The sequence below is a fragment of the Ovis canadensis genome, chromosome 5 (genome assembly GCF_042477335.2).
Source record: "Ovis canadensis isolate MfBH-ARS-UI-01 breed Bighorn chromosome 5, ARS-UI_OviCan_v2, whole genome shotgun sequence".
In the NCBI taxonomy this organism is placed as follows: Eukaryota; Metazoa; Chordata; class Mammalia; order Artiodactyla; family Bovidae; genus Ovis; species Ovis canadensis.
In genome coordinates this window covers 24466709-24494481 of record NC_091249.1, presented here as the reverse complement: position 1 = coordinate 24494481, position 27773 = coordinate 24466709, and the positions used below count along the sequence as shown (strand labels likewise).

The following is a 27773-nucleotide window of genomic DNA, read 5'->3' as shown; positions in this document are numbered from 1 at the left end:
ACCCTGCTGCCTGCCTGTGGATCTCCCTTTAGCTACTTGTGAACTGTGCCTCAACTTTCCCCTTCTGCAAAATGGGAATCATAGCAACATCTGCCTCAAAGGTATTTTGAGGAGTCAGTGAATTAAAATAGATAGATAACTCTAGTTGAATCTACTAAAGGGCTTCCATGATGTCTCAGATAGTAACGAACCTTCCTGCAATGCAGGAGACCTGGGTTCAATCCCTGGGTCAGGAAGATCCCCTGGAGAAGGGAATGGGCACTCCAGTATTCTTGCCTGGAGAATTCCAGGGACAGAGGAGCCTGGCGGGCTGTAGCTACACAACTGAGCGACTACACTTTCACTTTCTCTAGGTGAATCTGGCCTTGCTCAGATTAAGTGCTTTACAAATAATAGTGTGGTTTTTTGTTTCTTTTAAATGATGAGATTGTTTCAGAGACAAGTCAGTCACATGACTAATTAGAAAAGGAAACAACTCTCCTATGATGTGATTTCTCTGTTGATTAACGCAGTGTCCATGAATCCCTGAAATATGTTTCCCACCAGGTGAAACGCTGGCCCAGAAAAGGCCAGCTCCTGAACCTCGGACCTCCAAGGCCCTGGGGCCCCGCAGTTCCGCTTTCTTGGCGCCAGCCAGCCTGGCTTCCACGAAGGGCCCCTTTAAAATGCCCCACCCCCCGCACAGCTCTCTTGCGGACTCTGGCCTCTCTGGGCCTCAGTTTCCTCATCTGGAAAACAAAGGAGGAAGTTCCTGTTAGCGCAGAAACTGGCGCTGGAGATTCAGCAAGACAAGGCAGCCAATACAGGGTGGTCCCCGCTACGTGGGAGCCCCGAGTCATTTCTGAGCGCGGCCCCTCCCCAGCCTACACGCCTGCGGCCAGACAGGGCAAGCAGGTCCTGGCAAGACTCCTCCCCGTCCTCTAGCCCCTGGGATCCGCCAGCCGTTTTACACAGGGGCCAGAAAGTGCAGACACCCAAAGGGCAGGTTGTACCTTAATGTGTGTGTGTGCGCGCGCGCGCGCGTGCGGCGCCCCTGGGTCTGTGTTTTCGCTCCACTTTCCTGTTGGCTTCCAGCTGCCCCGCCAGTTCCGGGGAGGGCCCTGGGCTCGCGGCTGCTCCCCCGCCCCCCCTTTATAAAGGCCAGGCGGGCCTTGGGAAAGCTTGCACAGCTGCCCAGCTCGGCGACAGAAACAGCCCTGCCCCATCTTCTGCTTCCCCTGCGGCAGCTCGGACCATGGGAGGCCCCCACGGTGGCCTCTTTCTTCTCTTTCACGGTGAGCGCTCTGGGGCCCTGAGGGGTGAGGGCAAGCGGCCAGGGAGCCCCCGCACCCTCTTTTCCCTGGAGAAATGCGAGGTGCAGCTGGCAGTTCTGGGGCCAGCCTGGAAGGGGGCGTGGGGGCGGGTGCTGAGGGGGCCTGGGGCCAGGGGCCAGGCACCCCCACACCGTGGCAGGATCCTCCGGCATTTTCTAGAGCCTGTCCCTGTCTCCCAGAGAAATCCCTGAGCCCTCTGAACTGCTCCCAAAGTGGGAGACAGGTTTGGGAAAGGAGGAGGGGCAAAAAGGGAGTGCTGAGACCCTCTCTGTCTCTCTCTCTCTCTCTCTCACACACACACAGGTGGCAGCTCTTAACACGGGTTGTAGGGAGATGCTGGGGGGCTAGAGGACTGGGGGGCGGGACCTCTTCAGTGCCAGGTGAGGGTACCCCCAACATGTCCCACACTGTCTCAGTGGCAAAATCAGCCCCAGAGACCCTCATTCTTGCTCCCCCGGATCCAGCTGGGATTCAGCTGCAGGTGGGTGGAAAAGATTTTACCGGCGCTGGTGGCAGGTTTGAACTTTTGCTGTGACTTCCCCAGGGCCTCCCTTCCCGCCCCACCCAGGGTGGCTCTAACGGTTATCTGGGCAGCTGGTTGCCTAAGCAACCAAACAACAAAGAGAATGAAGAAATGGCGCTTGGGGTACCAACCAGGGCTTCCCAGGTCGCCCTGGGACGGAATTCCCCGTGCTGGCCCAGGTTGGCAGGCATAAGCTCAGTGGCTCCCAGGCAGGGAAGCTAGAAAGAGGAGTCTGTGTGGGTCACACCTGATGGAGGGGGGGAGCGGTGTGTCACTGGAGCTGAATCTCACTGCCTCTGAGCCTCACTTTGCACATCTGTAAAATGGAGTAAGACCGATCTTCACCTTATTGGGCTGTGTTAAGTGAGTTCCAAAGCAAACTATTCCTGGTTCACAGGAAGAATTAAGTAAACAATATTTTTATTGGCTCAGCGGTAAAGAATCCACCTGCGATGCAGGAGACATGGGTTGGATCCCTGGGTCAGGAAGATTCCCTGCAGGAGGGCATGGCAACCTACTCCAGTACTCTTGCCTGGAGAATCCCATGGACAGAGGAGCCCGGTGGGCTACAGTCCATAAGGGTTGAAAAGAGTCAGACACAGCTGAAGCAACTGAGCATACGCACGCTATTATTTCACTGGCGGGTCTTGGGGGAGACTGGAGGGTCTGAGGAGGAGGAGAAAAAGAGGATGCCCGCCTTGCCCCCACCCCAGGAATCTAACCCCTCAGGGCTCGCCAGAGGGAATGCGAACCAGATGGGACTGGGCGCAGATGACCAGCAGCTCCTCTCCCAGCTCCTGTTTGGGTGACTTCCAAGGACCCAGATGGAGAAATCATGGCCTGGGAGCCTCTGTGGTGGGGGAGCAGAGCCCAACCCCGCCCTGGCGGAGGGCACGGGGCTCAGAAGAGCTGTCCCACAGCCACGCTGGGAAATGGGGTCTGGGAAGCCCGACCCCATTCCACCTTTTTCAGTGTTGTCACTGTTTGTTTTTTATTTGTTTTTGGCTCTGCTGGGTCCTCATTGCCGCGAGGACTTTTCTCTAGTCGCTGTCAGCGAGGCTACTGTCTCTTCGCGGTGCACGGGCTTCTCGTTGCAGTGGCCGCTCTTAGAGGCACGCGGGCTCAGTAATGGTGCCTCCCGGGCTCTAGGGCACAAGCTCAGTCATTGTGGTGCACTTAGTTGCTCCTCGTCGTGTGGGATCTTCCCAGTTCGGGGATCAAAACCATGTCTCCTGCGCTGGCGGGTGTCTTCTTTATCACTGAACCACCAGGGAAGCCCCAGTTCCAACTTTCCCAAGCTCCTCTGTTCACCAGATTCTTCCTGAGCCTTTTCTGGGCTCCAGGCCTCAATTCCATCTGCAGAATGGACACAAACAAGGCAGTTGTGAGCAGGAAGTTGGGAAATGGGGACGAATCAGCCCAGGCTGCATCTCGCTGCGGTGGTGGGGTGGGGTGGGGGGGGCGGCAGTAATTTTGGGGCTGTCCTGCAAAGAGGAACTGAGTCCCAGCTGAGGGGGGGAGCTAGCCAAGCCCTGTGACCAGAGAGGAGGACGAGAGAAATCCTCAAACGAGGAAGGGGAAGGGCATTCCAACCTCGGTTTACCCTTGCTGAGAGGGCTTCTGGGAGGGACTCTATGCCCACCGCCAACCTGAGGGTATCAAGTTTGGATTTAGGGACTGAGTGGCCAGGGGACCCTCCGGTCTGCTGACCCCTCACAGCCCTTCAAGCGGTGCTCACAATGACAGACCCCAGAATTCCCCTGGAAGCTCCCTCCAGGGGCGACAAGCTGTGAGTCATGCTTTCCCTTGGCCCAGGAAGTGACTCACTCCTGCCCTTCCTCCTGCCCCCATCTGTCCGCCCACTGCCCCCTTCTGGGTCTCCCTGGATTGCTGGGGTCTGTGCTGCCTCCTACAGCATTCCCAGGTGGGCAGGGACTGGGTGCCTCCCCCAGGCCCTCCGTGGTTGCCCCTGCGGCTGCACTGTCCTCCTCCTCCCTCCCCCTTTGTTTCCATTCCCCGCCTCCTAATTGTTTGCCTGTCTCGCTCTCAATCTCCACATCTCTGTGTTTCTTTGTCCAATCTGTTTCTCTCTTGCTGAGTTCCCTATTTCTCTGCCTGTCTCTCTCTCGTGGCACAGCCACTAAGTCGTGTCCCACGCTTTGCGACCCCATGGACTGTAGCATGCCAGGCTCCTCTGTCCTCCACAGTCTCCCGGAGTTTGCTCAAATCCATATTCATTGAGTTGGTGATGCTATCTAACCATCTCATCCTCCGTCACCCCCTTCTCCTGCACTCAGTCTTTCCCAGCATCAGGGTCTTTTCCGATGAGTCGGCTCTTCCCCTCAAGTGGCCAAAGTTACTGGAGCTTCAGCTTCAGTCCTTCCAACGAGTATGCAAGGTTGACTTCCTTTAGGACTGGCCGTCTCTCTCTCTCACTGCCTGAACTTCTGCCTTTGTCTTTCTCTCCATCTGTCTCTCCTCATCTGTCTCCATCTCTCTCTTCCTCCCTCTCTCTCATCTCTATTTTCTCCCCATGTCTTCTTGTCTCTCTCTCTTTGGGGGAATTGTAAGGAGATCCCCATCTCTGAAGGCCCTGATGACTTGAAGAGGCCCTGAGAGTGGGGTGCCCCTGGGTGGTAAGCACAGCCAGAGAGGACCCCCTTCCAGCAACATCCCCAGTGTGAACCCACAGCATCTTCCTGTGCACTGGGGTCGGGGCAGGGGGAGCCCAAGGTGAAATATCGCCACTGGGTCCCAAGACAGCCGTCAGGACTGACCGACACGGGTGTGGGGTGGGTGGACCTGTGTCCCTGAGGAAGGGTATGGGAGCTGGAGGATCTTAATTCAGGGTTGGGGGTGGAATCTGAGAAAACTGCCTGATCCAGCCCCCTCCTTATATAAAGAAACATTACCCAGGGAACTCTACTCAACATTCTGTGATAACCTCTATGGGAAAAGAATCTGAAAAAAGAATGAATATATGTACACGTATAACCGAATCACTTTGCTGTTCACCTGAAATTAACCCAATGCTATAAATCAACTATACTCCAATATAGCTTAAAGAAAAGAAACGTTGATGATGGTACACTCTGATGCACCGGGCGATATTTGCAGGCTTAATTCTCACAGTACTCTAGCAAATGGGTCCTGTCATCGTCCCCACTCCGCAGAAGGGGAAGCTGAGACTCTGAGAGATGAGGTTGCCTGACCGCAGTCCAGGATGAGACCTGGGGCCGCCTGGCTCCAGTCTGATTACTGAGCTGCTGCCCACACAGGTCCCCGGGAGCTGGGACCCCTCGTGCCTGGGACTCTTCCTCATCCCTCAGTTTCTTTCTTTCTCTCTGGCTGTGCTTAGCCTGTTGCTGGGTACAGGCTTTCCCTAGTGATGGCTCATGGGAACTGCTCTCTGGCTGTGGTTTCTGGGCTTCTCACTGTGGCGGCTTCTCTTGCTGTGGAGCACCGGCTCGAGGGTCCTCGGCCTTCCGTAGTGGTGGCACGTGGGCTCTTCCCAGACCAGGGATTGAACCCATGTCTCCAGCACTGGCAGGTGGATTCTTTATCATGAGCCACCAGGGAAGCTTGCCATCCCTCAGTTTCTGAAACCCACCTCCAGGTGACAGGTGGCAGATCCCCTGGCCGTGGGTGTTCATTCACAGGCAGATGCCACGTACCCACTTTCTCCTTGAGCAACGGACAGAGATAGAGCCCAAGCCTGGGAGGGGCTGAGAGCCCCCTCTTCCTCGTTTGCATTACTCTGGGGACTGCATCTGCCCTTCCCTGCTCCGTGGCCCCTCTGACGCCCCGCCCTCTCTGTTCCAGTGTTGTGCTTCTTGCTGACTCTGTCGGAAGTTGGATCCCAGAACAGCAAGGGTGAGTCTGCTGGGAGCAACTTGGTCCACAGCTGGAGCCTGGGGAAGAGGCCCTAGACTTCCGCCCGCACCCCTCAGCCCAAGCAGGAGACAAACCGGTTACAGGGGGGAAGGCCAGGGTCACGCCTCCCCAGCACCCTGTCTCCTGGAGTTGATCCTGTCCCTGTCCCCAGCCCCTGGCTCAGCCCTCACCTTCTGACCAAGGTCTCCATCCCCACAGCCTGTGCTCTGTGGTGCCCTCCGAACTCCTCATGTGTCAATGGCACTGCCTGCCGCTGCGCTCCAGGATTCATTTCTTTTTCTGGGGAGATCTTCACCAACCCCTTGGAGAGTTGTGACGGTACAGCGGCTTGGGGGTGATGGCGTGACATGCAGAGATTGTGGGGTACAGTCCAGTGTTTCTGGGGGACATGGGTGTTGGTTGGGGGCCTCAGCCTTTGTCCTCAGGTCCAACATCAAGGACAGAAAAAAAGAGAAAGGAAAAGATGAAGATGGAGAGATGAGACGTGAATACGCATGGCTTCCTGGAGAGAGGGCAGCTGGGTCTCCAGGAGTCTGGAGTCTGTGCCTCAGTTTGTCCTTTCAGGACTGAGGAGGGGGACACAGGGCTTCTACCCACAGCCCAGTTCAGCACTTGCCACTGTGTCTAAATCCGGGATGACAGCCAGAGGGCCAGGAAGAACAGAGCTGACTGCACAAGCTTCAGGAATGGCTTGCTCCAGCCACAGCCCAGTCTCAGCAGTATGGCCTGAGAGTCTAATTCTTTCTAAAAAGATAGTGATTAAACTTCAGGCCCAAAGCTGGGGAGTCAGGTAGGGGTTGGGGATCTCTGCACTGACCAAACTCGTGCCTCTGGGCGGTGACCCTTTGCCCTGTTGTGCTCCAGACATCAACGAGTGTGGCCCGCCCTCGCCGGTGGACTGCGGAAGCTCAGCAGACTGCCAGAACACGGAAGGGGGCTACTACTGCATGTGCAGCCCAGGCTATGAGCCTGTTTCTGGGCCAGCGGTCTTCCAGAATGAGAGTGAGAACACATGTCGAGGTAAGAATGAGGCTGCGTTTCCCGCCTCTCGTCCTTGAGGTCTGGGGCCTCAGACGCTGAGCCCTTCCTGCAGCATCCTGGTTTCAGGGGTGGCACCCAGGTCTGCATTGGGACAGGTGTACCTATACCTGTGACGCTTGCACAGAGAGGCAGGGTGGCATGATGAAGCAGGGACCCAGGTCCTGGCTTCGCCCCCTGATCTCTCTGTGTGTGACACTAACCAGGATACTGATTCAGAAATCACTGTTTGGGACCTCCCTGGTGGTCCAGTGGTTAAGAATCCACCTTGCAATACACGGGACATGGGTTCAATCCTTGGCCAGGGAACTAAGATCCCACATGCTGCACAGCTCAGCCAAAAACAAAAAGTCATTAACATGTGAGAAATATAATTGTGAGTTTATGCTTTAAACAAACAAACAAAAAGAGTGTCTTTTTCAGATAACAACAAAAGTAGCTTTGCCTTTTACTACTAACTGTGTGATCTTGGACAAGTTATTTCAGTGCTCTGTCCCTCAGTTTACCCATCTGTAAAAAGGGGGTGACAATGGTGCTTACCTCATAGAGTTGTTGGCGTATAAATAATAATAATAAGAATAACAAAGCACAAAACAGTGAGGGCCGTTGGCATTTTAAATTATGGTCATCATGATCTAACTCACCCTCTCCAGGATGGGCATCCCTGGGGGCTGTGCCCCAGGGTGGGTGCTCAGGAGCAGCTGTCCTGTCCACTCCCTCACCAGGGACCCAGGATGAGCCTGGCCTCCACACATTACTAGGCTTTGCCCCCTTTCCAGTGGGAGAAGATAGGCAGGGGAAGGGGCAGAGGAGACCAGCAGTGGGCAGACAGAACTCCAGAGAGGGCTCCATGGAGATGGTTAGACCTGAATACAGAGGATGGGGAGGGGAGGAGAGGGAAGGTGGGAGGTGAGAAGGGGGCTGAGCCCAGGATCCAGAGGACTCTGAGGAGGGTCCTTTGACCCCCTCTGCTGCCCAGAAAAGAGCCTGCAACCTTGGTCCCAGCCCCTTCCCTCCTGCCCTGCAGATAGAGGGCAGCAGAGCTTCCCTGGTGGGAGGAAAGAGGGGTCCTGCATCTGTGGGGTCTCTGCTGGTTCACAGGGTCCTCTGTGGGTGGATGTTGTGCTTGAAACATGTGGCCTGGCCAGAGCCTTCACGTGAATAGGGAAAAGTTCCCTGTCGTCTCACTGAACCGTGTGTTTGGGGAATGGAGTGTGAGCTGGTTTTCACCTGCCTCCTTGGCTGGATACCCTTGTGCAGTGATCAGCCTGCACAACAATACATGGTGGTCATGGATCCCGCTCAGTATGCCTGGACTGGTGTGCCGCCCACCCACTGTTGCGAGTTCCTCTAGAGACATGTATGAACAAGAGTGAGTTGGGAGAGGGACTTCCAAGGGGCTCAAGGAGGGTGCCAGGCGGAGAGCAGCCTACTGACTGGGACTAAGGCCTGCCGCCTGAAGACCTAGCTCTCTGGCGGGCTCAGCTGGACTGTCTGTGCACCCCTGTTTCAGCATTGCAGCCTTTGCTGCACCTGAGCATGTGTCCATCCGTGTCCAGGCCATGGGGTCTGCTATGGGCAGAAGACCTGGGCTGCTCCCTGGCTTCTTCATCCCAGTTTCTCCAGCATCAGAGGGCTGTCCTGCGCATCTACCTGGTCTCCCAGCCCTCTCTGAACCCGAAGGCTCAGAACCTCTGCAGAGGGGCTCTTCTGAATGTTCAGAACATCCACCCCACTGTCATGTGGCATCTTATTTGCATAAAACAAAGGAGGGGTGACATTCAAGGTACTCATTGTGGTCACAGCACCGCGTGTCCCAGAGCAATATCTGTCCTCTTGCCATTGTTAATGACTGCTGGGAGGAGATCTACCCCCACTGGGGCCTCTAGAGACCTGTCGTGGTGGACTCTAGGGACCTGTCTAGAAATACTGAAGGAGGATATTCAAGGAGCAGTCCATTGTCCCTGGCTGGCCATGCCCCTGGCCCAGCAACCTGCCTGGAGAAGACGCCTTCTGTCACCCTGACCCCACATCTCAGCTTCTCAGCCTCCATCTATTTCCCCACCCCAGCCAAGGCTCCACCCTGACCCTCCCCAGTAATTCCAGTTCACAGACCTGAGGCAGTTCTGATGACCAAGGCCTGGGAGGATGTTGTGTCAGGGGTGTCCCAGGGTGACATCAACCCCCAACCTGCTGCAAGAGCCAGTTGAACAAAGAGGCTTCCATCTGGACCAGATGATGAGACGTCGTCGAAGACCACTGCCCCTGGCCTGACCCTTTACTGAGGAGACCAGTCCGGGCCCCACAGTGACCCAGACCACGTGGGGACAGAAGTGGAGGCTGAGCCCCACCCAGCAGGATGCACAGGCCTGCATCTCTAGTGGGAGGCCAAGTGCCAAGAGGGCAGAAACACCTGCCACCCTTCACCCAAGGGCACCTGCTCCCTGCTTCAGCCACCCAACCTTTGCTCATTGTGAACTTCGCTCAGATATGGATTCTTACCACTTCCTGTCAGTCTGTGGGAAGCCTTCATGGGAATCAGTAAAAGGTACCTTCATAGCCCCAAAGCTGCCTGGCCAGACATCAGCCCCACTGTTGAGCACAGCCTGGTGCCCACTGCCTGGGTGTCCCTGACCTTTTTCTGTTATTCTCATTTTCCATGCCACTGCCCCAAATCATTGTCCTTGAGCTGCCTGACTCAGGGGTGGATCTTGGTCCATCTTCATGGAGCTGGAGCCTCAGAGTTAGCAAGGACAGGAGAGTGCTGTCTTGCTGGAGTCCGCAGGATCCAAGGAGAACTCAGATGGCAGCACTTGCCCTGGGGGAGTCAGGACAAAGTCCATCACTAGGAGCCAAGATGGGCCCTGCTGAGGGAACGTAGCTGCGCTCAGCTCCCAGGAAGGCCCACCCAGTCCTTCGTCCAAATCCTCAGACTGGGACACAGGCAGCTGTTATGTTCCTATCCAAGCTGGGAGCTTCCCAGGGAGGCTGAGGGAGCCAGAGCTGGCAGACGGGGAGGACTGGGCCACTTCTGGCCACATCTGGACAACAGAACGTCTGGGCCACCATGCTCACCATAGGATGCCTCCATGTGAATGAGGAAAGGCCCCCACTCACCAGGGAAGAGAGAGTGGGCCCTTCTGGATCCTTCCATAACAGAAAACGTGGCCAAACTCCAGGCCTGAAGGCTGTCCACAGCAGCAGGTATCCATCACGCTCTCTTCCCCTTGCAGACGTGGACGAATGTCAGCACAGACCCCGAGTCTGTAAAGGCCGCAGCATCTGCATCAACACCCAGGGCAACTACACCTGCCAGTGCCCACCCGGCTTGGAGTTCAACCCAGAGGACCCGAGACATTGCACAGGTAGAGACCTCGGCAAGAAAGGGTGAGGCAGGCCTGGAGCGAGGGAAGGAGCCGAGGCAGTTCCCGGAGCCCGAGCAGCAGAGAGAAGAGACTCAGGTTCCTGTGATGACAGGGGTCTGCCAGGGCCCTGCCTGAGGATCGCCTCCCCGAATGGTCCCACCACGGACCAGGGAGACAGCAGAGACTTCGGGCCTCAAACTTGGCTCTGTGAACATCTCCCAGACCTCACCCCTTCCGCATCTGTCACATTCGAGCAGAGGAAGCTCTCACTTCCGGTTCCTAGAAGGGGAACCTTGGTCCAGGGCCCCGGAGGCAAGAACCCTTGGTCTGGAAGTCCAGCCCCTGTGGCTCAGTTTCACTCCTAGTTTTTCTGCCTATAAACTGAGGACCATGGCCCCTACCATGCCCATCTTACAGGTGTTTTAAGAGTCCTGTTGAAGGTCACCAGGTGCTGGCACGTGCAGTCACAGTGGGGTCCTTGGTACTGGGCAGTGAGAAGCGGAAGTGGCGGTGACACTGACCCTCTGGCTTTGTCCTCAGATGTGAATGAATGCACCTCGGGGAAAAAGCCATGCCACAACTCCACCCACTGCCTCAACTCCGTGGGCAGCTATGAGTGCCGCTGCCGCCCCGGCTGGAAGCCTATTGCTGGATCCCCCAACGGCCCAAACAACACTGTCTGTGAAGGTTCGGAGCTCAGATGCTACACTCTTGGAGTGTGCGTGCATGCTCAAGTCGTCTTGTCCGACTCTGTGACCCCATGGACTATAGTCCATGGTATTGTCCCAGCAAGAATACTGTAGTGAGCGACCATTTGCTCTTCCAGGGGATCTTCCCGACCCAGGGATTAAACCACATCTCCTGGGGCTCCTGCACTGGCAGACAGCGCCTTTACCACTGAGCTACCTGGGAGCCTACACTCAAAACATCTGATCACATATTCAGTGGCACCCACACAAACCAAACAGAATGGATGCTGGAGGTGTCCTGCTATGCGAGGCTTTTATTCTTGTTAATTAAATGTGATTAATGTGTTAATTAAATGTAAGATCTGGGGGGTCCTGGAGAAGGAGCTGGGGTACGAAGGGGGAAGCTCCCAGGGACTCTAGGCAGCAGCTAACTGTTGTTCAGCTGCTAAGTCCTGTCGGACTCTTTGCCAACCCATGGACTGCAGCACCCCAGGCTGTCCTTCACTGTCACCCAGAGTTTGCTCAAACTCATGTCCATTGAGTAGGTGATGTCATCCTCTGTCGTCCCCTTCTCCTCTTGCTGCATCAGGGTCTTTTCTAATCGCTAGAAAAGATACTTCAGTATTTTCACAGCTTGCCTATCTGTGCGGGGCTCATCTGCTGTGTGTCAGAACTCTGCACACTTCCCATAAATAAGCTTAGTGTTCGCCACTCGAGGATGTGTGGACACCGGGTGGTGTCACCTCCTGGGGGACTAATATGGGAAAAAGAGGGGCACAAGGAAGACAGGGGCCTCACAAGGCTGGGGCAGAGCCTGAGCTCCTCCTTCTTGTCCCCAGATAAGGACGAGTGCAGCTCCGGGGAGCATCGGTGTCACAACTCCACCATCTGTGTTAACACTGTGGGTTCATACACGTGCCACTGCCACCAAGGCTGGGTGCCTAAACCTGGATTCCAGGATAAGCAAATGATCACCATCTGCGAAGGTACCTGTCCTGCCCTGACCCCAGGCCCCGCCCACAGCAAACACAGACACTGCCACAGCTAATGAACTGCTGTCCTGTCCCCTGCAGAGATCTCCTTCCCTGCCTGGATGGCTCCCCCTGGAATCAAGAGCCAGGTGAGTGGACCCAGTGGGGACCAGCAGCAAAAAAATCCCTCCAACCAGCTCACCCTGATCACTCATTTTCCCCGAAGCTCCCCCACCCAGGATGAAACTCTCTGACTTCCCCACCTTTCCCCTCTCTCCAGAGACTCTCTGCCTTCTTTGAAAGAGTCCAGAAAATGAGCAGAGACTTCAAACCAGCCACGGCCAAGAAATCCATGCAGGTAAGGGCAGGACAGTGGGGGGTGGCTGGAGGATGTTTCAGTGTGAGTGCAGATGCCCAAGCAGAGGCCTCTGGTCAAACGGATACATCTGTATACAAAAGTCACAGATTGCTGTTATTTAGTTGCTCAGTCCCTCTAGGCTCCTCTGTCCGTGGAATTCTCCAGGCAAGAAGACTGGAACGGGTTGCCATTTCCTTCTCCAGGGGATCTTCCTGACCCAAGCCGTGTCTTCTGCATTAGCAGGTGGATTCTTTACCACTGATCCACCAGGGAAGCCCAAACACACACACCGATACACACACACACACACACACACACACACAGAGACACACACACACACACGTTTGAGAGGAATATAATGTCAGTGGAATGCAGCAGTTGAGAATTCACCTTTGGAGCAAGGCCACAGAGTTCAAATACCCCTCATCCCACCCACTGCCAGTTCTTGCTTTGTGACCTCAGGCAAGTGACTCCCCCTCTCTGAGCCTCAGTTGCCTCACTTCATAAATTGTACCTGCTTCATCCAGTTGGGGAAAAGGTTTAAATGAACTAATAGGAGTGAGTCTCAAAGAAAAGTGCCTGGCTTACAATATAAATACTATATGTCATATGTGCTTGGCCTGGTAGAAATATTGAGCCTCTAAAAAGATGATAATAATAAATTTTTTAAAAGAGAAATATGTGAGCCCTTTATGTCATTTGAATTTTTCCAGTAGCTGCATTTTTAAAATATAAAGGTAAAGAATAAATTTAAAGAGTAGAAGTATAAATGCTGGAGAGAGTGTGGAGAAAAGGGAACCCTCTTCAACTTTTGGTGGGAATGTAAATTGATACAGCCACTATGGAAGATGGTATGGAGATTCCTTAAAAAACTAGGAATAAAACCACCATATGACCTAGCAATTCCACCCCTAGGCGTATACCCTGAGGAAACCAAAACTGAAAAAGGCACATGTATCCCATTGCTCACTGCAGCACTGTTTACAATAGCTAGAACACGGAAGCAACCTAGACGTCCATTGACAGATGAATGGATAAGCTGTGGTACATATGCACAATGGAATATTACTCAGCCATAAAAAGGAGCGCATTTGAGTCAGTTCTAATGAGGTGGATGAAACTAGAGCCTATTATACAGAATAAAGTAAGTCAGAAAGAGAAAGATACATATTGTATATTAACATATACAGAATCTAGAAAAACGGTAGGGCAGCCATGGAGAAGCAGACATAGAGAAACTCAAACGGGCTCTGTATCAACCTAGAGGGGTGGGATGTGTAGGGAGATAGGGAGGTTCAAAAGCGAGGGGATATATGTATACCTATGGCTGATTCATGTTGAGGTTTGCTAGAAAGCAACAAAATTCTATAAAGTAATTATCCTTCAATTAAAAAACATTGTTTAAAAAAGAAGTAAACAAGTGAAATTAATGTGAAAATTGCATTTAACCCCATAGATTAAAACTATTATCATTTCAACGTGGAGCCATATTTCAAGTGACATCTGGGGCTCAGGGCAACTGTTTCGGGCATTGCAGACTTAGAAAGTGCCTGCGTGCATGCTCAGTCATATCCAGCTCTTTGCGACCCCATGGACTGTAGCCTGCCAGGCTCCTCTGTCTGTGGGATTCTCCAGGCAAGAATACTGAAGCGGGTAGCCATTGCCTTCTCGGGGGAATCTTCCTGACCCAGGGACTGAATCCGCGTCTCCTGCATTGGCACGTGGGTTCTTTACCACTGAGCCACCAGAAAAGCCGCAGACTTTAGAACAGGGCCTGACGTAAAGCCAGTGCGTGATAACTGTTAAGCGCAGTTGCTGTTGTAATACGTGCACACAGGCACATGCTCAGTCCCCTTACTCATCTTCTGGCCACTGCTGTGTCTTGATGATTCCCCTGGTTCTGTCCCCCAAGCCACCCAGGGGGCTCTCCAGTTGTGGGGGTGGAGTGAGGGGAGGCGAGAAACCAGGGTCCGTCAGGCAGCCCTTGTGGTGCAGTAACCCAGGAACTGTCACTCGTCACCCTCAGGACCTCGTCGGGTCAGTGGATGACCTGTTGAAAAACTCAGGAGACCTGGAGTCACTGGGTCAGTCTTCCAGGCACATCACAGCCACTCACCTGCTCTCAGGCCTCGAAGAGACCCTGAGGACCCTGGCCAGAGCCATACCTAAAGGCTCCTTCACCTACCGTTCGGATGATGACACAGGTGAGACCACGTCCTGCTCCACCCCAGCCCCCCAGGACCCCCTCCCACACCCAGAGCCCCCGATCACTGTACCCTCTCTTCTCAGAGCTGTCCCTGGTGGTCCAGGAGCAGGGGAAAGGAAACGTCACCGTGGGCCAGAGCCATGCACGGATACTGCTGGACTGGGCTGTGGCAGCTGCAGCCGGGGAGTCAGGTAATGGCAGGCACCCAGAGCGGGCACTCCAGGGAAAGGGAGGGAGAAGCTAGGATATGGCTAGGATACAGGAAAGATTGAGGGAAAGAGGAAAGGGGGCGACAGAGGATGAGATGGTTGGATGGCATCACTGACTCAATGGGTGTGAGTTTGAGCAAGCTCCAGAAGATGGTGAAGGACGGGGAAGCCTGGCGTGCTGCAGTCCATGGGGTCGCAGAGTCGGACATGCCTGAGGGACTGAACAACACAGCTTCAGAATATGCAGCCACAGGAAGCCGAGCCTTGGGGCGGGACTCTGGGCATCATGGCAGATGGGCAAGCTTGAATTAGACATCTTCAGAGGAAGGATGGGGCACAGAAGCAAGCAGAGCAGAAGGGAGCCAGCATGTCTGTCCCCTAGGCCCCTCCGTGGTGGGCATCCTCTCCAGTCTGAACATGAAAAAATTGCTGGCCAATGCCTCTTTGAAACTGGACTTGGAGAAGCTGAAAGAGACCTACGAGAGTCCTGTCCGAGGTGCCAAGGTCACGCTTCTCTCAGCGGTCAGCTCTGTCTTTCTGAGCAACCCCAACACTGAGAAACTCGACTCCAATGTCTCCTTTGCCTTCACCCTCCATGTGAGTCTTGGGGTGGGGAGGGCAATCAGCCACACTGCTCACCCCATAGCCAAGGTCCCTGTGGTCTCTCAGCAGCTTCCGTTCCCCCACCCCCATGCACTGTGCTGCTTCCTTACACGTGCCTCAGGGCCTTGACACGTGCCCTCTGCCTGGGACACCTTTCCGCCACGATTCAGTCCTTAACCTGTCAACTCGTTCACATGTCCCCTACTCTTCTAGGCCTTCCTGGACCTGCTTGTTTAAATTACAATCTGTAATCACACCCCACCTTTCCCCTTTGCTCTTTTCTTTCGCATTCAGCACCTGCTAACACACTATCTAGTTTACTTATTTATTAGGTGTATTATTTTCTGTCTGTCTCCCCCACTAGAATGTCAGCCCAGAAGGACAGGGATTTCTGTCTCCCCAGTTCACTCCCAGGTCCCCTGGCCTGGCACACACAGTCCTCTTTGGGGTCCACCCAAGCCCAGTACCCACGAGAGGGTTCCAGGCTAACTTCTATGACCACCTCTCCCTAGGAACAGCCTGAGCTCAAGCCACGGCAGGAGCTGATCTGTGCCTTCTGGAAGAATGACGGCAACGGGAACGGGTCCTGGGCCACCTCGGGCTGCTGGAGGATGGGCAGCGGCAACGGAAGCATCACCTGCCAGTGCAGCCACCTAAGCAGCTTTGCCATCCTCATGGCCCACTATGACGTGGAGGTGAGCAGACGGGGCCATCCTCAGAAACCCACTGTGGCACGGCTGGCTCAGGCGGGACAGGCAGCTGGTTTCAGTGGAATGGTCCAAAAGGTTCCGCGTGGTTGCACAGACCAGATGCAGCCCCTTGCTTGGGACCCCTAGACCTCCACATGACTCAGCAACTAGAGAGAGTGGCCTGGCACCACGGGCCTTACTTCAGCCAGTGCCCCTCTGATGGCCCACCCCCAGCAAGTTGTTGTTTAGTCATTAAGTCGTGTCCAATTCTTTCATGACCCCACAGACTGTAGACCGCCAGGCTCCTCTCTCCATGAGATTCTCCTGGCAAGAATACTAGAGTGGGTTGCCTTTTCCTCTTCCGGGGGATGTTCCTGACCCAGAGATCAAATCAGCATCTCCTAGTGGATTGGCAGGTGGATTCTTTACCACTGAGCCACTGGGGAACCTCCATCAAGTTGTTAAATATTGCTAAAAGCTCCTGAGGGATCCATAGATACACTGGGCCATGTGAATACCTGGAATGGGTCAGGCAGAGTAGGGGAGGCTGGTGGTCCAGGCCCAAGGCCCAGGAAGGACACAAATGTGGGTTTTGATGAGCTCATAGTTGCAGCGAGGTGTTGGAGGGGCAAGAGATGAGATGGAGATGAGGGTCAGAGAGGTGGGCTCATCAGTGTAGAGAAAGAAGGTTGCAGCCATTGAGGATACACGGGGGATCGTCTAAGGTCTGGGTGTGTAGTGGGGCACTCATCCAGAGGAACTGGGGATGCCTGCTGCACACATGGGTGCGGGGCTGGTGGTATATAGGGTGAGAGATATGGTAGGTTTATTCAGATGTTGATGGTAGTGGAGGTGGAGGGAGATGAGCCACCTGATCAGAGTCCTGCAGGCCAGGTCCCAGGTGGGTGTGGGTGGGTGGTGAGGTCCACAAGGAGGGCAGGAAGGCCTCAGGGTGCTGATGGAGTCCCGCCCGCCCGTCCTGCATCTAGGACCCGAAGCTGGCCTTGATCACCAAGGTGGGACTGGCGCTGTCGCTGGCCTGCCTGCTGCTGTGCATCCTCACCTTCCTGCTGGTGCGGCCCATCCAGGGCTCGCGCACCACGGTGCACCTGCACCTCTGCATCTGCCTCTTCGTGGGCTCCGCCATCTTCCTGGCGGGCATCGAGAACGAAGGCGGTGAGGTGAGGCCCCGCCCCGTGGAGCGCCCCACTCGCACCTGGGCGCTAGACCTGCGAGGGCCGGGAGTGGGATAGCTCCGCCTACTCCAGCTGGGTGGGGCGGTCGGCCTCCCCTCAGCGGAAGCATGTGGTCCTGCCCATTCCCTGCTTCTGCGTCCAGTCCCGGACCCGCCCACCACTGACGTCACCGCCCCGCCCCTCCGCCCTCGCCCCGCAGGTGGGGACGCGCTGCCGCCTGGTGGCCGTGCTGCTGCACTACTGCTTCCTGGCCGCCTTCTGCTGGATGAGCCTCGAGGGCGTGGAGCTCTACTTCCTCGTGGTGCGCGTGTTCCAGGGCCAAGGCCTGAGAAAGCTCTGGCTCTGCCTGATCGGTTACGGCGTGCCCTTGATCATCGTGGGCATCTCGGCAGGCGCCTACAGCAAGGGCTATGGCCGCGAGAAATTGTGAGCGGAGGTGGTGGGAAGGCCAGGGCTTGGGGGTTGCACGGAGCCGTTGCTCCCCTCTGGACTTACTGGGTGCTGACCAGACCCTCCCTTCTTGCCCAGCTGCTGGTTGAATTTCGAGGGTGGCTTCCTCTGGAGCTTTGTGGGACCTGTGACTTTCATCGTTTTGGTAACTGTCTCACCTCGCCCCACCCCACACCCCTGAAAATCTGAAGCACTCAGCTCCACACTGAGCCCCTGTACCAGCTTTCTCCCTGCGAGTTCCAAAGATACCCCCTAATCTGAATTCTTTGCTTCCTGCCCAGGGCAATGCTATCATCTTTGTGATTACTGTCTGGAAACTCACTCAGAAGTTTTCTGAAATCAACCCTGACATAAAGAAATTAAAGAAAGTCAGGTGAGAAGACAGGCAGGGAGGGGGGCCGACAGAAGAGGTGGGTGTGTGAGGAGGGGCCCCAGCTGCAACCGGCCGCCTCCCCGCAGGGTGCTGACCATCACGGCCATCGCCCAGCTCTTCGTGTTGGGCTGCACCTGGGTCTTCGGCCTGCTCCTCTTCGACCCAGAGAGCTGGGTGCTGTCCTACATCTTCAGCATCCTCAACTGCCTGCAGGGCTTCTTCCTCTTCGTGCTGTACTGCCTCCTCAACAAAAAGGTGGGCAGGCCAGGCTGAGGGCGGGGCCGGGCCCCTCCTCCTGTCCTGGGGCCCATCCCCCCTGACCTGGCCCCTGTGCCCCACAGGTGAGAGAGGAGTACCGCAAGTGGGCCTGCATGGTTGCTGGGAACAGGTACTCCGAGTTCGCCACAACCACCTCTGCGTCTGGCTCTAGCCACAATCAGACTCAGGTAAGGGCTGAGCCTGGGGTAGGGGGTGCAGGACAGAAGGCCCCCGGGTCTCTGGGCTCCGTTCTGACAGGGCGCTCCTTTCTCTCCAGGCCCTCAGGCCCTCAGAGTCTGGCATGTGAAGACGCAGTTCTGGCCAAACCAGCAGCTCCTGTGGCCTCAGCAGCTTTTGCACACACAGATGACCTCCTCTCCTCCCTCTCTGCTCTGCTCCCTCCTGCCTCGGGCCCCGCACGCACCACGGAGAGGAGGGTGACAGCCACCGTCTGGTACCGAACCCCTGAACACCCAGCAAGGGTGGCGGGTCGGACCTACTTCTGCTGCCTCTCAGCTCCGCCCCGGTCAGCACCCAGGGTAGGGGCAGCCCCCTCAAGTACACCAGGCCCGGAAAGAATGAGGACTCGTGCCCAGCCCGGCCCTTTCCTGTCATCTGTCTTTGCTACAGAAGAAGAGGCCAAGGTGCTGGGACTTTGCTTCTAGGGTAAGCTAAGACTGAGGCTGGGTGGGAGAGGGGCAGAGCCCTTCTCAGCCCCTTGCCGAACAAGGCTCATGGTACTAAGGCCCATCTGCCCCAGGGCAGAGGGTTCAAACTGATGTGAAGGCTGTGGACATTGTTTTTTTTTTTTAATCTGTATAAACCGTTCAGTGTTGACACTTCAAGAATTAAATCTCATGTTGACACAGAAGGGGGCATGTCTTGCTGGCCAGAGGCTCACTGACCAGGCCATGGGCCCCTGGTGTCCATGAAATGCAGTGAGCTGACAAAAACACACACTGTGGGAGCCAGACTTCCATAATAAAAATGTATTTTTGCACAAATCTACAGCTTTTAAACAGTAAAATGAAAGGCCCAGTGTTGCCTAGAAAGAGCACTTGAAGCAGCAGCACGTGGGAAGTTGAGTGGCTCTGGTCGTCAGGGCATGTGGCTACCGGCTCTGCTCAACTGTGAGACACACACGGGGGGCGGGGGAAGCCCGTGAGGAGGGGGCGGTGAGGACAGGCCCCACCACTGTCCCCCCACCCCGGCACCCCAGCCCTGTCTGAGCCACTCACTGTATGTGGAGATGTCAATTTCTTCTGGAAGCTCTGCCACGTTCACTTCAAACCGGTCCTGGACATCATTGAGGATTTTGGCATCGTTTTCGTCAGACACGAAAGTAACGGCCAGGCCTTTGGTACCGAAGCGACCCGCACGGGCCACCTGCAGGGAGACAGGAGCAAGGGTCAGGCTGAGAATAGACAGAGGTCCCCATCCAACACCAACCCTGAGAAAGGGGCAGGAGGGAAGGGACAACCCCGGGGGCCACTCACACGGTGGAGGTAGGTGTCCGAGTCCTCAGGCATGTCATAATTGAAGACGATGTTGACGCGCTCAATGTCCATCCCTCGGCCGAACAGATTGGTGGCCACCAGGATCCGCCGCTGGAAGTCCTTGAACTGCTGATAGCGCGACAGGCTAGGTGCGAGAGGAACAAGGGGTGGCCATCAGATACGGGGACCCTGGGCAGCATCCCCTCCACGGGGCCTGCCAGGGGCTGAGCGCGGCCCGCACTCACCGCTCCTCCTGAGCCATGCCCCTGTGGATGGCAATAGCTGGGAAGTTCTGTTCCACCAGGAGCTGGGCCAAGGCCATGCAGCGCTGCACTGACTTCACAAAGATCACAACCTGCGAGGGAGGGAGGGGCAGACCTGGGTCAGGGCCAGAATCCCTCCCCCAGGCCGAGAACCCCAGCACAGGCCACGGGCGTGCAGAAGCATCACCTGGTTAAACTCCAACACATCCAGGAGGTCGAAGAGCTTGCGGTTCTTCTCACTGTCCTTGAGTTTCACGTAGTACTGCTGTAGCCCGTGCAGCGTGAGCTTGGTCTCGTCGTCCACAAACACCTCCATGGGCTGTGCAGGGAGGAGAGCAGGAAGAGCCAGGCGGGGCTTACTTCTGGGCCTTCTGCCTGCCCAGAACCTTCCAAAAGCGACTCCGTGGCTGCAATACTTCCAAGAGGCCTCTGTACCCCCAATACTTGTCTCCCAATAGCTGGATCTAAGGTTCGGCCTGGTTCAGGTGTAGACCAAGCTCTCAGCTCCCAGTTTGACAAGAGAGGAAGAGGCTCCGCCGGCCTTCCAGCATGCTTGTGCCATGAGGGCAGCGTGGATGTTGGGGAGCGGCGAGAGCCTGCACCCTCGGAGGCCGAAGCTACCGCACTGAGCTCTCCGCCATTACTCACATCTTGCATGAACTTCCTGCACACAGGTCGGATCTCCTTGCTCAAGGTGGCGCTGAACATCATGCACTGCTTCTCGTGGGGGGTCAGGCGGAAGATTTCCTGCACGTCCCGCCGCATATCTGGCAAGAAATGGGGCGTAAGCGCCTGCCAGACCATGACCCCCACCCAAGACCGGATCCAGTCCCTCCCAACCTGTGCCAGGGAGCCGCTGGCCCCATGACAAGGGTGGTGTGAGCGCAGACTGGCCGGAGGAGGGAACCCCAGGTGCCTGAGGGTCTGGACTTAGGGTAATAAGCACAGGCGCGGGAGGAGCGGCAATCCACTTACACGCTGCCAGAGCGGAGCAGCCGTGCCAGCGCGCCTCCAGCCACGCTTCAGGGTGGGGAGCCTGAGGCAGAGACAGCCGCTGGAGTGAGAGCTGCAGCCGCCTCCCAGGCACAAGCCCCAGTTCCCACCAGCCCTGTCAGGGCTCCCTGAGTGCAGGCGGCAAGGCCACGGTCCTTGGCTAACATGGATATGTGCCCAGACACGGCTTATCTTGAGCCATGTGGTCCCACTCCAAGATCTAGCTCAGAAGCCGCAGTTCACTCTGCCAAATGCCAGGATTTGCCCGCAAATCTGTTTCCAGGAGACCTGACTGCCGGCCACCCACACGACCCCACTCTGGGGAAACCTCTGGCCTGCCCTCTCAGGGCCTGGCTCTGAAGTCTGGGGGATGCTGCAAGGGGCCTCCACAGCCCGCAGCCCCAGCGCAGACACTCACCCAGCTGCTCCAGCATCTTGTCGCACTCATCCAACACGAAGTGCTTCACATTCTTCAGGTTGAGGCTCCTATTGCGCACAAGTGCCAGGATCCGGCCCGGCGTCCCCACCACCACGTGGGGACAGTTCCTCTTCAACACCTCCTCATCCTTCTTGATGGACAGGCCCCCAAAGAACACAGACACCTATGCGGGCGGAAAGCTGCTGTCAACCATCTAGTGGCCGAAAGCTCACACCCAACTCTTGTGACTGCGGCCACTCAGTTCACAACCCTGAGAAGCCCCCACCGACACCCCAGACCTGGTGCCTGGGTACAGGAGAGGCCTGAGCCTGGCCCCAGCTCCACTGAAAAGCAGCCCCAGGACTGAGACTGGCACAGGCCTCTGGGGGCCATTCATAATTCATCAGGCTTTTAAGGAGCGTAAACCACCACAGACCTCAAAGGCAGCCGCTGCAGCCAAGCCTGGTTAATGCCGGCTGGGCCAGCACCGTGGCCAGCAAGGCTACAGAGGGCCACGTGACGCCTCACTCGGCCTGGGGACTCACCTTGACGCTGGGCATGTATTTGGAGAAGCGCTCATACTCCTTGCTGATCTGGAAGGCCAGCTCTCGAGTGTGGCACATCACCAGGACCGTCACCTGTGGGGCAGAGACCCTCAAGGCAATGTCCGAAGTCCTCCCCTGGCCAGAGCCCACCCTGGTGCTGGTCCCCTGGCAGCCCCCACCCCTTTGGGCCACTGGAAGGTCCAGTCCACATGGCCCCATCTTCTCCCAGTCTATCAGCTGCTGCTCACTCCCTGTATCATATTTTTTTCCCTAGCAGGTGATAAGACTTACTGTTTGTTGTTTTTGTTTACTCCCTCAGTCACATCTGACTCTTCGACCCAATGGACTGTAGCCCATCAGGCTCCTCTGTCCATGGTTGCCATTTCCTCCTCTAAGGGATCTTCCTAACCCAGGGACTGAACCTGCATCTCCTGCACTGGAGCCACCAGGAAAGCCCTCCCTACATCTCCTTATAGCTACTCAGATGTGTCCCCCTAGGCCAGGGAGACACCTAGCTAACAGCTCATGCTAACAGCTTCCCGAGCCTGCCCCGTGGCTGGCCTATGGCCACCAGGGGGAGGCTACCACACCTTCCTGGCCCACACTGCCAAGGACTGAGACCACACCACAGCGTCCCATGAAACCCTGCCCTCCGAGACCACCCACCCTAAGGTCAGTAACAAGGGTGCAGGCACCCATACCACCCAGGGAGGTGTGCCCCAGCATGTCAGGAACAGAACACCTGCACGCACCTCAATTACCCCCTCAAAATAGTGAACTACAACATTCAAGCATGAGAAGACAACTGTGTCCTGTCGGCAATAAAAGCAGTAACAAAACCGTGTTCAGTGTAAGAACACCTTCCTGTATGTGCACGATCCAGAAAAGCGCATGTGGAAGCAACAGCCATCTTGCCGGGTGGTCAGACCAGGCATGTCTCAGTTTTTCCTCTTGGCTTGTCATTTTTGGGGTGATACTGGTTAACAACTAAGTGTGTGTGTGCTAAGTTGCTCACTTGCATCTGACTCTTTGCGACGCCATGGGCTATAGCCTATGAGGTTCCTCTGTTCATGAGATTTTCCAAGCAAGAATACTAGAGTGGGTTGCCATCTCCTATTCCAGTAGAACTAAGTACCGTACTTAATTTTAAAAGTCCACAAAGAGGAGGTAGGAACAAGGATTTTTAACAAGAGAACCCATGATTCCTGCTGCATCAGGAAGCTGGGGCCTAGCAGGGAGGGTGTCCACCCACCTGTCCGTTGACGGGCTCAATCTGCTGCAGAGTGGCCAACACAAAAACCGCTGTCTTGCCCATCCCTGATTTGGCCTGGCACAAGATGTCCATGCCCAGGATGGCTTGCGGAATACACTCGTGCTGGACTGAGGGAAGAGAGCACATGAGCTATCAGAAACCAGACGGACACTCTCTCCGTGCAGGCCCCTCACCTGAGGGGACCACGCCGAAGTAGTGAGAGGAGAGCCGAGGAAGGGAGGACCCAGGGATGCGTACCCTCTGATGGATGCTCAAAGCCACAGTCCACTATGGCCCTCAGGAGCTCTGGCTTCAACAGAAAGTCCCGGAAGCCAGAGCTGTGGATGGAAACATAGGAACCCTTAACGTCTTTCTTGGGGGGAGGTGGAGCGCTCTCTGGAGGTGCCTGGGGCTCTTCATCTTCCTCATAATCCAGAAGCTCGTTTTCCACATCCTGTTCCGCCATGCTACTGAGAACAGAAGAGGGGGAACAGGGCTCAGAGAAGCAACAACGGTGACTGACGCAGGCAGGAAAATTCCCAGAGTGAGGGGGAAGAGGGAGCCGGCTGCACAGAAGCTGCGAGCTGCTGACACAAGTCTGAGGCGGGTGAGGTCCTGGGGTCAGGTCTGGCCGCCTGGCCACTGAAGCCAAGACCGGACCTCATTCTCCCATCTCTCTCTAACTCACCTCCGCCACTGACTCCAACAGCAGGTCCCACTACTCCAGCTATGTGGCACTTCCCAGCTTCCAACTGTTGTGCCCACCTCTCCACCACCCTCCACTGAGCTGCCTCACCTCTCCCTGGGACCCTTCAGGACACAACCACAGGTGTATCAAGTGAAACCCCAATTCCTTTCCACTTGCAACCTCCCTCACTGGCCCCTGCCCACCCCATTCCATGCCACCCCAGCCTCATTTGGCTGCTGATACTCACTGAGCCCCTAACCCCCACTCAGGTCACCCAGCCCCACAGGCATGACTCTGCTGCATTACTTCTGGTCTCTGAACAAATAAATGCCTCCTTCTCAGCTTCAAGGTCTCAGCTCTACTGAATAGCCTCAGACCACCTAGTCTCAAGGACTCCCCTCCCCCTTCACTCCCCAAGGACCCCACCCTGAGCCTGGAGATGCAACTGCCAGGATGCTGGAGAGATGGGAGCTTGTGAGCTCGCCAGTGTCTACCCAGCCCCAGCTGCTCCTGCTATTTGTGGTTTGCACAAGGGAATAATTAAGTGCTCTCATGAAAAGACCTCCCATTGGGCCTGGAGCCAGTAAGAATACAGCCAAGATGGTAAAAAGAATTAATACAAAGTGCGATCACTTCCTGGCTTCATTTAATTCAGACACACAGAGCACCTAGTGGGTGCAGGCTACAAGGGTCCCAAACATGAGGATACTTTTGTCCTCCCTGTTGCACCCCAGCCTCCAGTCAAGGGGGTGGTTGTTGCTGTCATTTAGTTGCTAAGTCGTTTCTCTTTGTAACCACATGAACTCTAGCTGGCCAGGTTTCTCTGTCCATGGGATTTTCCAGGCAAGAATACTAGAGTGGGTTGCCATGCCCTCCTCCAGGGGATCTTCCCGACCCGGGGACTGAACCCACATCTCCCGCATTGGGAGGTGGGTTCTTTACCATTCAGCCCTCAGGGAAGCCCAGTGAAGGGGTGGAAGTGCTAAAAAGAGTCCCTCTTCCTAAGATGGATCTTGATGGTCCCAGGCCCAATTTGTGGCCCTTTTGCCACTCATCCTCTGTGAGTATGCAGCCCCAGGGCCTTAACTACCTCCTTGCGGCCTTTCTATGGACAACCTCTCCCCTCAACCCGCATCTGAGAAAAGGCAACTCCGTTCTCTGAACTGTTCTCTTTTCTCTTTTCCTGTCCCACAGCCAATAAAGCCAAGCAGGTCAATCAGGCCACTTCTCACCCCTGCTACGTCACTGGCTCTCAGGCCACCATCACCTTTCTTTTTATAGAGCAGCTTTATGGAGACATTCACATGCCATACAAGGCACTGTTGAAAAGGCACATTTTATTGGTTTCTTGTGCAGTCGTAAATACTTTCAACTGCTGCACAATCATCTTTAGCATACATTTCCTCATGTCAGTAAGACTGAATCCTTAGGCTACCATCCTGTGCCCCCCCAACTTACTTTGGCAACCACTAATCTTTTTTGTGAATCTGCCTACCTGGAACATTTCATATAATGGAATTATACAACATGTGACAGTCTGACTTCTGTTACTCACATAATTTTTCAAGGTTCCTCTACAGTGTGGCCATGTATCAGTACACCATTCCTTTTTGTGCCTGATGAATATTCCTTTTTACTGGAATACTTCAGTTCGTTTTAGCCATTGTCAGCTGATAGCCACTTAGGCACTGTCACCTCTTGCCTGGATTATGCCAAAAGCCACCTTGTTGGGCTCCTTGCTTTCCATCTCCCACTCCCCCCTCAATGCCCCTCAGCTGCTGGAGGGAGCCTAAAAAAGCTAAGTCAGAGAAAGCCGCTCCTCTGCTCAACGCCCTCCACAGGATCCCACTGTGTTCAGAGTACAACAGAGTCTTCACCACAGCCTATCAAGCCCACAACCTGACCCCCTCTATACTCAGTTTGTCGCCCCCGTCACCCTTACACACAGGCCTTGCTGCTGAGCCTCAAACATGCCTCAGCACCTTTCAACTTGCTTTTCCCACTTTTTTCAGACCTCTGTTGTTTCAAAAAGGCGTTTTCCATTGTGTTTAGTCACTCTGTCGTCTCCAACTCTTATTGACACCATGGACTGTGGCCCACCAGGCTCCTCTGTTCTTAGGATTTTTCAGGCAAAAATACTGGAGTGGGTTGCCATTTTCTCCTCCAGGGGATGTTCCTGACCCATGGATCAAGCCCCCATCTCTATGTCTCCTGCAATGCAGGCAGATTCTTTACCCACTGAACATCAGGGAAGTTGTTCTGTTGTTCCAAAATGGCATATTCCAAAGTTGGGTCCAACTTAAAAAACACCCCCTCCAGTCACGCCAGCCCAGCACCCAGAACAGCACCTAGTACATAACAAGTAAGCACTCAAGAGCAAATGGCTGAATGAATGGAATCAGAATCGGGGCCTCAAGGCAGAGTTTAGGGGCTAAGCAAGTATCCTTATGGGATTCTTGAAAGAGGCAATCCGATACAAGTACTGAGGATTCCTACTGGTGAAAACAGGAACGCTCACTTCAAGCATCAAAGAGAAGAAAAGGCACCAGCAAACGGCGGTCCAGAAACCACTAGTCTAAACCCTTTCAGGGGTTGGAAAGAACTGGCTGCTTGAAGCAAGAGGCAGAAAACCAAGCTGGTTAGGCCCAGAGCATTCATACTTAATTCGCTGAACAATAAGAAATCGCTGATTAGGTTTTCAGTTGTGACTCAATCAGGATTTGCTCAAGACCAAGTTACTCCAGAGAAGATGGAGTAAGTTAAGGGACCAGCAGCAGGGAAAACCAGACACCAAATCAAAGAGGGTTAACCACGGTGGGAGCATTGTTAGAGAGGGAAAAGAGGTTGGATCACCCTACAGGGAAAGACCAACCCCTGGGGGAGCCTTCGACATTAAAGACGCAGCGTCGTCTACTCTGGGCTTAAAATCCGGAAAGAGATGAGCATTCCAAAAAATAAGAGAAGAGTTCGAAGAAACTCTTTTTGTTTTAATGGGGAGACAAATTTAATGACAGACTAAGCTTGACACACAAAAATTTCTAGGGACTGGCTAGACAGAACCTAAAAATCAAAACAAATTAGATCAGGACAGGATTTGGCGCTGTTTGCTCCACCCAGAAAAGGTGGCAGAGGCCCCAAGAGCTGATCAACTTGAAAGCTGACAGACGACTAAGTAACAACTCAGAGCCTTTCGCGTACCCTTGTCACCCTGAAGTGCCCCCCAAGAGAATTTTCATTTAAGACTTTGTTCCTTACTGGAACATCACTTTTTGCCCTACATCTCTGGAACCACGAATCCACTCCCCCGAAACGCAAAGCAAGAACGGAGGAAGAGTCTTTCGATCTTGAAGATCGCCACGTCTACCAGCTCCGGCTTCGCGCTCCGCGGCCCCAGACCCCCGCGTCGCCTCCTGACCCCTCCCCAAATCGTCTCGGGCTTCCAAGAACAGGCAGACTCTGCCCCAAGGTGGGGTTTAGCCTGCAGGCGGCCATGACAGCCCCTCCCGGAAGCGGACCCGTACCCGCGCGCCAACGGCCGGTCTGCCCCTCGCGCATGCGCCCTAACGCCCAACGGCCGCCAACGCGCGCTCCGGCCACCCCAACCGCCCCGCCTCCCCTTGTCTCGCGCCCGGTCTCCTTCCCTCAACTCCTGGCGTCTCCTATCTCCCGCTCGCCCGCCGATCCGACGTCTCCGCACCGCGGCCCCGCGCCTGGGCCAGCCGCTCACCTGATTCCTCGTTCGCTTCCCCGTGCTGCGAAGAGAGCACCCGGCTCCGGTTACCGTTCTCGCGCCCCGACACGCGCTGTTGCGCTTCCTGCCTCCTGGGTCCGACTGCGGCTCAGCTCACTGGACCGCTCGCTTTTCATTCAAGAGAGGCGGAAGCGATGATTGGATTCTGCGGAAGGCGTCTGGAGGCTATTGGTCGAGGGGGGAAAAGGGCGTGCCTCATACCTCCGATTCATTGGTCAATCAAAAAGTAGGC

The 27773-nt window shown here is 55.3% G+C and overlaps 2 protein-coding genes across 8 annotated transcripts; one reads left to right on the top strand and one right to left on the bottom strand.

Moving 5' to 3' along the window:
* The first annotated feature begins 692 nt into the window (after window positions 1–692).
* Window positions 693–22692, top strand: ADGRE5 (adhesion G protein-coupled receptor E5). 6 transcript variants are annotated; one of them, XR_011256946.1, is made up of 21 exons: window positions 716–1274; window positions 5659–5709; window positions 5929–6048; window positions 6595–6750; window positions 10002–10133; window positions 10674–10820; window positions 11662–11808; window positions 11896–11942; window positions 12074–12151; window positions 14178–14355; window positions 14441–14548; window positions 14949–15163; window positions 15682–15864; window positions 16848–17039; window positions 17254–17480; window positions 17583–17649; window positions 17786–17877; window positions 17964–18132; window positions 18219–18323; window positions 18413–18801; window positions 22170–22692. XR_011256946.1 is itself a non-coding variant. In XM_069589207.1 (20 exons), exons 1-20 carry the CDS (start codon window positions 1235–1237, stop codon window positions 18440–18442), a joined length of 2484 nt encoding a protein of 827 aa, XP_069445308.1. In that variant the 5' UTR covers window positions 693–1234; the 3' UTR covers window positions 18443–19139. The 6 variants fall into 6 exon arrangements, 3 of the variants coding, with proteins under 3 accessions (XP_069445308.1, XP_069445309.1, XP_069445310.1); XM_069589207.1 differs by lacking the exon at window positions 22170–22692 and having other exon boundaries at window positions 693–1274; window positions 18413–19139; XR_011256948.1 differs by lacking the exon at window positions 10002–10133.
* Window positions 19110–27773, bottom strand: DDX39A (DExD-box helicase 39A). 2 transcript variants are annotated; one of them, XM_069589211.1, is made up of 11 exons: window positions 27518–27773; window positions 23361–23569; window positions 23103–23230; window positions 21851–21943; window positions 21306–21489; window positions 20543–20661; window positions 20082–20213; window positions 19877–19986; window positions 19632–19776; window positions 19374–19521; window positions 19110–19263 (listed from the first exon to the last, which is right to left on the bottom strand). In XM_069589211.1, exons 2-11 carry the CDS (start codon window positions 23566–23568, stop codon window positions 19247–19249), a joined length of 1284 nt encoding a protein of 427 aa, XP_069445312.1. In that variant the 5' UTR covers window position 23569; window positions 27518–27773; the 3' UTR covers window positions 19110–19246. The 2 variants fall into 2 exon arrangements, with proteins under 2 accessions (XP_069445312.1, XP_069445311.1); XM_069589210.1 differs by having other exon boundaries at window positions 23361–23572; window positions 27518–27769.

Excerpts from the sequence above, each read along its gene's own strand:
- ADGRE5 (XM_069589207.1), top strand. The coding sequence starts at position 1,235 with ATGGGAGGCCCCCACGGTGGCCTCTTTCTTCTCTTTCACG. Across the intron at positions 12,152-14,177 it reads CGGCCAAGAAATCCATGCAG|GACCTCGTCGGGTCAGTGGA; the intron begins GTAAGGGCAGGA and ends CGTCACCCTCAG. Across the intron at positions 18,133-18,218 it reads ACTGCCTCCTCAACAAAAAG|GTGAGAGAGGAGTACCGCAA; the intron begins GTGGGCAGGCCA and ends TGTGCCCCACAG.
- DDX39A (XM_069589211.1), bottom strand. The coding sequence starts at position 23,568 with ATGGCGGAACAGGATGTGGAAAACGAGCTTCTGGATTATGAGGAAGAT. Across the intron at positions 20,662-21,305 it reads CAAGATGCTGGAGCAGCTGG|ATATGCGGCGGGACGTGCAG; the intron begins GTGAGTGTCTGC and ends ATTTCTTGCCAG. Across the intron at positions 19,522-19,631 it reads CGGACACCTACCTCCACCGT|GTGGCCCGTGCGGGTCGCTT; the intron begins GTGAGTGGCCCC and ends GTCTCCCTGCAG.